Genomic DNA, 9,689 nt, shown 5'->3' with positions numbered 1-9,689 from the left:
ACATCGCTCGCCCGCGCCGCTTCTCGCCGCCCCCATTGGCCTGGGACTGCGAACCGCGGCCAGTGGGGGCCGCGATCGGCCGAACCTGCCGCGTCAGCAGGTAAATAAAACTGGCCCGGCCCGCCAGGGTGCTTACCCTGGTGAGCCGCATGCCGAACGTTGCCGACCCCTGCTGTAATCGCTAGTATTACCTCTAGAGCCTTTTTTAAAAATTGGCATTACATTAGCTATTCTCCAGTCATCTGGTACAGAGGTCAATTTTAAGCAGTAGGTTACATACCACAGTTAGTAGTTCTGCAGTTTCATATTTGAGTTTCTTCAGAACTCTTGGGGTGAATACCATCTGGTCCTGGTGACTTACTACTGGTTAATTTATCAATTTGTTCCAAAATTTCTATTGACATCTCAGTCTTGGACAGTTCCTCAGATTTGTCACCTTAAAAGAATAAAAAGAACTTCAATTTTCAATTAGTTGTATTACACATTTTTGTAAAACTAAGCTAATTTAATGTCATTCATAAAACCAAATTTATTGCCATGCAATGATTGGCATCGTATGGCAAATGGTCCCACATTCCTCGCCTCCTTACTATTGATTATGCAGCTTTAACTATTCACACTTTGTAAATCACACTTCTCATCTTGCTCCTACTTGTCTACATTTTTTTTTTTTTGGATGCATGACTTGCCCGCAAAGAGTCTTCAGTCTTTCAATTATGGGAGCAGAACTGTTTCTGGGAAAGTTCTTAATGTTCTCCTGTTGAATGAGTACTGGCTGAACCAGACTAGGGCTCGGAATTTTGTCAGAAAGTGTATTAATCTTGCTGTTAATTTAGACAGAAAGAACAACTTGTGGATGATCACTAAAAAAATGAAACCTTTAAAATGTAGGCTTCCATTATTTTCCCATTGAATCTTTTCAAGAAGGGCTAATATATTTTTAAAGCACTTAGCTGGAAATTTAGTGTGTAAAATCAATTTTTTTTTTTTTTTTTTTTTTGCATTTCAGGTATACTAAACCTCTAACCTTTGCTGACTGCATTAGTGATGAATTGCCATTAGGATGGGAAGAAGCTTATGACCCTCAAGTTGGAGTTTATTATGTAGACCACAATACCCGTAAGTGATATATGTTCTGCAATACATTATTGTGTATAGCCCACTTATTTACTGATTCATTATGCACACATTATCATAGCATATTAGAAATAAGCTCCAATGGCCAAACAACATGATCACCACAAATAGACCACTCTTTGCACCTTGACTCCACCCAGAAGACCTAAATCTCCAGAAGCTGGATTCTCCCTCTTGCAGGATGCAAATATCTCCTTAGGAGTTGCATTCATAGTGTGAAGGGGAGAATTGGGCTTCTGCAGTTCATCATCCTCTATCTGCTATGAATGGGTTATCACTCCCCACCTGATGAAAAGGCCAAGTTCCTAAAGGACGTGGGTGCTGAGGACGGCGGTCCACGCTCTGGATGAAATTCACCCCCGTGCAGAAGGACAGCTCAAAGCACTTAAATGGTGCAAAGACCTTGTGCTGGCCTCTGCACATGGCTGAATTTCACGCATTGTCTCTAAATACTTCTAGGAGTTCTGTAAGTGTATGGGGGAGGTGTTTGCTTAATACAGCTCTTCAGTCTCTCTTCAGAAGCAAAAGTTTTAGTAAAGTAGATTTGGAATATAATAAATGGTACACCATCTTGAGATTGTTAATATTTGTAAGTTTTCATGCAGTTTCATTCTCAGCACTAAGAGGCTAAGCCACTGGATGCCCTCTTGATAAGGCTGCTCCATGGGCCCAAAGTACTGTGCATTACAAAAAGCTTAGATGGCTTTCAGAGAAATTGAGTGCAAACATGCATATTTATTTCAAAGTACAGTAGCTGGATACATATTACAAAGGCTGCTGATATGAAATGTCATTGTAAGTTTGTTTTTGAGCTGTATTAGAATCAGACCCCTAAAAGGCATAGCTCTTGCAAAGAAATAAACTTCATTTGCTCCACATTATTGTTATTTAGCGTATGGTAAGAGGGCAAGCCATTTTCCCAGTCACATAATTATCCCTTTTAATGAGAGTGTAAATAAGATCAACCTTAATAGGGTATGGTCATCTTCTTGTCTGTATGTGTTTTGAGTAACAATGTTATAATGGAAATGGTGACAGGCAATTATTGACAGCTTTGTGCACTGCTGCTGATATGAATCAGGACTTCAGTGCACTTAATTTTTTTTTGGGGGGGGGGAGTATCATAGCAGCTTCTAGATACCCAGATCAGGTTTTCTGTTTAAAATATAGTTCTCATTCTGGTGCTGGGTACAGCAGTTTGTGTTTGAGATTCAGCTACTGTGCATGATCAAATGTTCCCAAAAGATTACAAGTTATATGGGCCCAGGTGGCTGGCATAGGAATGACAACTAAAGTGAATGGCAGGGCTAAGGAGAAGCTCCAACTCTGGTGATAGGGTAGTGCAGGGGGAGACTTGATAGAACTCATCCAAGAAACAGATGTGACTTGACAGATTTTTTTTTTTGGAGAAGACTGTTCCAATCAATCGTCCAAAAGCCCACCACAGTGCAATGTCCAGACCCTTTCATAGTTAAATTTCTACGATGCACATCAAAAGAGAGATTGTTCTAAAAGACAATAGTGAGGGAAAGAACTGCACTGAAGCTAGGAAATGGGGGGTGGGAGAGGACTTCTTCCCTTCTAGGACTTCAGCAGAGAACTTGAAAACAACATTTTGTGGCAAAAAAATTAATTTCTGGTGTTCATTGAAATAAAACAGGTTAGTTTTGTATGCCTTGAGATGTATGTAAGCAGCTGATAAATTGCTCAGCTGTTTTGTTGGACCATGCGTCTCAAATTTTTAGCTGGCCTGAAAATATGTCTGCAAAACTTGTGATTAGTTTTCTGGGCAAAATATATGGATAATTCTAGGTGGGCAACATGCCTGCAATTGCTTGATTTGCAGGTGTTGCAGTGTTACCCAATTTTCACAGGAAAAATACATGCTGCCTTCCATGAGAATAAACTTCAGACAAATTGCAAGTAAATACTGTATGATGATATTTTTGTGTATTAAAAATAAAACAAGTATAGGTACTTTTTATTTCTGCCAAAAATAATAGTTACCCAACCTAACCCTGCATAAGATTCAGATATAAAGTGAATAAAATTCAATGCAAATATCAGGTGCCCCATTTCACTTCTGAAAGTGACCTGAATATTTTATCTTGTACTTGTATGGCCCCCATCATTACAGTATCTGAGGGACCCACAAACACTGTGTTTACTTTAGCAACACCCCTGTGAGCCAGCGAGTATTAGCCATTGTATAGCTGAGGATACTGCGGTGCAGAGGTCTTAGAGCCTTGCCTAAAATCAAATAGGAAGAGTGGCAGAGTAGGGAATTGAGTGGAATGCTCATGAGTCAGTTCTGAATCACAAGACAACGTCTGAAGTTCTGTGTCCATAAGCTAGTTGTTTTGCCAATGCATTCTCCAAGACTTTGAACACTAACATTCATGCTCCCACAAGATAAGGGCTGAATCCTCACGTCCTTACTCAGTTTAATTAGGTATGGATTGCTCCCTCTGCTGCCCATATCCACAAATGGAACAAACCCTCTGTGCTTGGAACTCACTCATCTCATGTGGGAGTGCTTGTTGGGGAGAAAATAACTCTGCAGCACTTCCTCCTCCCTGCCCCACATACCTCCATTCCTAACATGCTAATTACTGGGTGTACAGGAGAGGGGAAGGAGATTGAGCAGGCCAGCAGGATGAGTTCATGGGAGAGGGTAGGGAGTGTTGGCCTTCAGGTGAACATATTCCGTTCCTCCTTGGTCCAATCCTACAGAGACTTACTAGAAAACAGTATATAGCCTGGGACTTGCCTTTCCAAGAATCCTTGTTACCAGGGTGCTGGGGGACCAAAGGCAATCCTGAGGCATGAATGGCTCAGACTCCCATGGATCCTGAGGATTTGCCAGGTTTGGGAGCTAAATGAGCCCCACAACCTCTTCTGGTGATAGGGAAACTCTGCCTTGATGGATTAACAGAGGACCTCCACAAGGGGAGTCTCTGGCGTGATCCCTGTGAGCCTGCTCCCAGGGGTTTTGCCCATAGAGAGGGGTTGACCTGCATTTTTGTTTTTACTTAGTCATAAACTCCAGATGAAGCCAGAGGACCAGCTTGACTCAGTGGGATTCTGCCTGAATAAGAATAATTAGATTTGGCCCCCCAAAAATGAAATCACATTACTCTAGCATATATAGAGAAAAGTAGGCCTTGCTTTGTGGAATAAACTAACTTGCTGTGTGACTCATTCAGACTGTCACAGCTAACAGATGCTCAGAGAAATACTTTGGACAGGGATATTAGAGGCAGAGGTATTGAAGGCAATTCTGTCATTAAACTGCAAGAGGAGTTGCTCCGTTAATCTTCCCAGCGGGATTCTAGAAGGAATACAAATCAGCTTTGTCTAGCTATTTCTTACCACTGACTCTTAAGAGAAGAACTCATCAGAGCAACTCTTCAGACAGGGAAAACTCCAGAAAATGTTCCCACTGACCGTCCAATCTTGCTAATTAGCATGGTCTTTAAGACATGATAAAGAAATTTTAAAATAGCCTGCTAGTTCTTGCTGACTCATTCTCACTGTAAGCATGTATGACTTTTATAAAGTAGCCTATCTTGCAGTAATATCAGGCAGCTATTAAATTAATAAACTGGTATAAAAGAAAAAAATAGTATGGTGGCCATTTTTATTCAGTGCAGAGAAAGGCATTCAGTGAAGTTTGTTGGAAATACTTGTTCTGCTTTCTCCATAAATCTGGAGTAGACAATATTTTTCTGTAGCTGCACTGGGCTCCTGATACTTCAGCCTGATTCACATTGGCATATCCTCATTGAAGTCAGTGCAGCTCTGCTCGTGCAAATCTAATTGAAGGATTGAGGCCTAAATGACCACTGTTACTCTTAAAAGCTTTGGTTTCTCATGGATGGCAAACCCCACAGATACTGGGCACCAGACAGTTTAAAGAATATTGCAGGTATGTTGGTGGCATCTTCTTACTCAGAACTAGAACTGGCTTGAAACTTTATCAACAAATTTTGATTGGGGGGAGGGGAGAAAAATCACTACCCCCATTTTCCAAATCAGCTCTATTCATAACCGTAGTAGATCAAACCATGTTCAGCTTTCTGTGGCTGCTCAACAGACACATCTTTGTGTTGCTCTCTTACAGAATCATTTGGAGAAGAGACTAAAGTGTTACCACTCCCCAGGGACTATTTCATATTGCACTGTAGGGGAAGGAATTTTCAGTGTGGTAGCAGGTTTAAAATATTTCAGTCTAATTATAAGCAGTACGCCCAAGGACAGAGCTAAATTAAATCTAACGCCAGCAACCAGTCAGATGAAATGAGCTGAGAACACTTCTAACCTACTATCTGAGATAAAGTAAACATAATTGAATTGCATACCTAGAATATTATATATCCATAGTGCATTATTAATGAACTTCCCAAATTAGTACTTCTCAGACTGCAATACAACTTTTTTTTTTAGAGCTTCATTTGAGATAAGCCAAAATTCTCTTGCCAAACAGTGATGCTAACAAAGTGAGCCTTTATTCCTCAAACATGAAACCAAACCATGATTCACTTACAAGTTCTGAATTGAAGGATAGACACAAGCAAAAACAACAAATTACAGAATAATTTGTGCTTGTATAATCTCTTCATTTGACAATCTCAAGGCACCTTCTCATAGCAGCTGGGATGAATCGAGCCCTGTGTCTGAATTTTATTGATCATGATTACATATTTGGTCATTGGAGCTCAATTAGTGCTGCAACTAGGGGAATGTAGCTTAATGCTTTGATTACTAGTTGTGATGAGTTAAATGTTTTGATGCAAGAGAGAACAGACTGTGGTTTCCCTATACAATTGCGTAGTTGATCTTCTGTATTAGTCCCCTGCCAAGTATCACTTACCTGGATGAGACAGATTTGCCCTTGCTGTGTGTCTTATGTCAGCTGAAGTGTTCTCCTTTCAGCCCATCCTCCAATGACCAGATGCTGTCAGGGCTTCCTCCCTTTTCCCTTCTGGCTCCCTCACCCCTGTCAGGCTTCTTAGTGCAGCACAGTGATGCAGGAAGAAGAATAGGTGGCCAGCATAGCTGCTGTTTGGTCCTGAGCATTCACAGGTCGCACCATGGGCAGAGACAAAAGGGTTTTAAAAAATTCAGGGAGAGAAGACTGAGAAGTAGGGAGTGTGTGAGACTGCACCACAGCAATAATGGGGAGGACAAGGTAGTGGACTAGAGACCATGGTGAGGGGAAGGGTGAGTATATATGAGCAGAAAACTAAGGGGCAAGGTGGTTTTGTGGTTAATGCACAGGATTGCACAGAACTCGTGGGTTTTCAGTCTCCAGCTTTTTCATGGTAACACAGCAAGTTAATAGCAAAGTCACATTGCCCGTGCCTCAGTTTACCAATCTGCAAAAAGGGGATAAGATCACTGTTCTACTTCTTCGGTAGGTGAAATCATCTTGCAATCCTTGGCAGTATTAACACTACTTATGAGAAAGCTAACTTTTTAATTCAGCCTCACTTCACATGCTCACATCTGCAAAATGTCACTTGATTAAGAACTGCATTGAAAAATGCAGTATAGATGTGTTAAAGAGGGCTGGGGAAGAACCAAAACTGTTTTTTAAACAGCACCAAGGGAATACCTGTCAGCTGTCACATTTAAAAAAAGATTTTTGCCAATTTTTTAGAAGTTCATAATGTGTTTCATGAGACTTTGAACAAACATAATTTTGATGTTTGAAAAATCAGCTGCTTTCTCTCAAATTCACACTTCTGAATTGTGGTGGTATCTCAGATTCCCAAATGCAAAATGGGGGCATTATGTTTAGAACAAGTAGTCTCTGAAAATATACAGTGAGAGGTTGTAGCTATGGGTCGGTATATTATCGCCAACTTACTGACTTGGATTCCAAGATTCTAAGGTTAAATAGTATTCCTCAGAGGCATTCTGACTTAATGTATTAAGCATGGAATTAGGAATCAGGAGACTGTGGTTTCTAATCCTGGTTCCAATGCTGACCTGCTACATGTTCTTGGGAAAGTCACATACATGGGAAGTTTCATACAGTTTCCTTGGGGTGTTCTGCTGAAGAGTTGGCCCTTCTGGCTTTCGACACAAAGCAAAGTGAATTTTCCAAATAGGAAGAGCAGAGTGGTTCACTGAGAATCAGAGTGGTTTTGGACTGCTAAAATGTAGCTGGGAGCCCTGCCACTGGGATTTTCAAATTCTTGTTGCTTTTATGATGCTGTGCATTCCAGATACTGCTCCTCTCCCTGTCCCTACTCTAAGGTTACCCATAACACTTCAGCAACTTTCGGATCCTGCTGGAACAGTGTATGGTCTCACCCACACCTTGAATGGACGACAGGCCTCAGATAGCGGAAACTAGCCACTGGTTTTAGAAGTGATTTTAAAACAGCTTTTCAGACCCACAGCAGCTCACATCTTGCCTACACTAATGGTAGCAATATTAAACTTTTGTGGGAAAAGGCTGTGTCTAATCTAGACTGCTGCATCTCTTGGGATTTTGTTTTGTATTGTTTTTGTAACCTGTATGTTCAGGCTGTGCCAGTTATCGCATTACTTTTACTTCTTTAAACTGCCATGTGTAAACTGTATGCTGCATGTCTCCAGCTACATATGCATAGCAAGCACTTATTTAAAAACACATTACTGGAGGAATATTCTTATTAGGAGGCTTTCCCCCAGCAAAATTGTGTCCCCTTTGTAGTGTAATGCCAACAGCTTTGAGGCCTTGGTTAAACTGCTGTAAGTATTTAGAGATATGTCTAGGGTTTTCATCAAAATGTGTGTGCTTCTCTTGATCCTGTATCTTCCAACCATGAAGATAATATTCTGGCTGACTTTAGACCTCTTCAGAGCTTCAGCTCTGGCAGTTTTTCTACTGAATATTTAAAGAAACTCTTAAAATATGCAGACTAGTGTCCCACAGATGGTTTCAACCAGGCCCTTTTTATTAATTATTCAATTCATGGTAACTAGACATCCTCATTCAAGCATGATCAGTTCAGGCATCCTAAAGCATTTAAAGTCAGCTGAATAATGGCAGCTCCTGTTTTTGCATTTCAAATTGGCACATACAGTAGAGCTGAGAGAAAAATGAGAAATTTTTGAAACACTTGCTCACACCACCAAAATGAAATAATAGAATTAAAATATAAGTTGTATTAAGAGTGGCAACTTATGTGACCCTTATGTGACTTTTCTTCATAGAAACCCCAGAAGGCTGTGAATTCATTGTATTGGAATAATGGAGGCCACAGAGTCCATTAAATTATCCAGGATAGCGACAGTTCCATTATGTAAAAATGGTTTTCCTCATAACAGTTCTTCCCCTTGCTCCTTTGTCTTAAAATGAGTAGAATGATAATGCTGTACATCCTTTAAATGGGGAAAATAGAAGTTTAGTCCTTTCTCAAGGCACTAATGATACAACATAATTAGGCCATTTTTATAGTATGTGCACGACTGCTACAATGCCATGGTATAGATGTAGACTACAGCCATGGAAGGTTTTTTTCCGTTGTTGTAGGAACTACACTTCCTTGAACAGTGATAGCTAGGTTGATGGAGGCATTCTTCTATTGACCTAGCTGCCTCTACATTGAAGACTAGGTTGGCATAGCTACAGTGCTCAGGGTGTGGATTTTTTACACCCCTGAATGTTCGTAGTGAAGTTGACCTAGGTTTGAAGTGTGGACCAGGCTTTAAAGGGATGCACTTGGCTACATTAAATGACTTAATTCTCCTGTATTTGTAATATTCTTTTAGAATCTGATGAAAATATTGATTCCCCACTACAGACTTAGTCCTTCCTCACTGCCAGGGCTGGCTCTAGGTTTTTTGCCGCCCCAAGCCAAAAAATTTTTGGCTGCCCCCCACCCCAGCCCTGGGCTCCCCCTGCATCCTCCTGCTGCCCCAGCCCTGGGCTCTCTCCCCCACCCGCACCCCCTGCCGCCCCAACCCTGGGCTCTCCCCCCCACCCCACCTGCACCCTCTGCCGCCCCGGCCCTGGGCTCCCCCCCACCAGTGCTGACTCCGCCTGCTCCCCCCTCACCTCCAGCCGGTCCGGTGCTGGCAAGGTCGGGGTAAGCAGCGCTCAGCTCCCGCCTCCAGGACCGGCTGGGACCCGGGAGGGCAGAGCCGGGGGACCGCCGGCAGAGAGCTGAGGAGCCAGGGCAGGGCAGCTCCAGAGGGAGCGGAGCCCGGGAGAGCGGAATGCGGGCCCCGCACGGCAGCGCCTCGGGCACCGGTCCCCTCTATGGCCCCGCTGCTGCTGCTCCTGGCCGCCCTGCCGCAGTCCCTGGGTGGCTCAGGCCGCTTCACCCAGACCCGGCTGCGGCGCTGGGGGACAGCCACCCTGCGGCACCTGCAGGCGGCTCCATGCGCCCTGCGGGGCGGCTCCCAGCCTAAGTGTCCCGCGTTCGGACCCCACCCGGCCATAAGGTGCGGGCGCTGCTCCCCGACGCGAACCGCAGTGGCCCCAGGGCGCTTCTGTCAGCTGCTGCCAGGGCCGGCTCTAGGCTTTTGCCACCCCAAGCAAAAAAAAAAAAAAA

At 43.0% G+C, this 9,689-nt stretch overlaps 1 protein-coding gene across 1 annotated transcript in view; it reads left to right on the top strand.

Moving 5' to 3' along the window:
- WWC1 (WW and C2 domain containing 1) overlaps positions 1 to 9,689 on the top strand; it is a 166,118-nt gene that overhangs the window by 86,194 nt on the left and 70,235 nt on the right. Inside the window, exon 2 of the mRNA XM_026660863.1 lies at positions 1,010 to 1,119. Within this exon, the coding sequence (XP_026516648.1) occupies positions 1,010 to 1,119 (110 nt within the window). The remainder of the gene's footprint in view (positions 1 to 1,009; positions 1,120 to 9,689) is intronic.

This window comes from Terrapene carolina, unplaced genomic scaffold, assembly GCF_002925995.2.
Source record: "Terrapene carolina triunguis isolate 2854851 unplaced genomic scaffold, T_m_triunguis-2.0 Scaffold838, whole genome shotgun sequence".
NCBI lineage: Eukaryota > Metazoa > Chordata > Testudines > Emydidae > Terrapene > Terrapene triunguis.
This window is presented reverse-complemented; position numbering and strand designations above follow the sequence as displayed.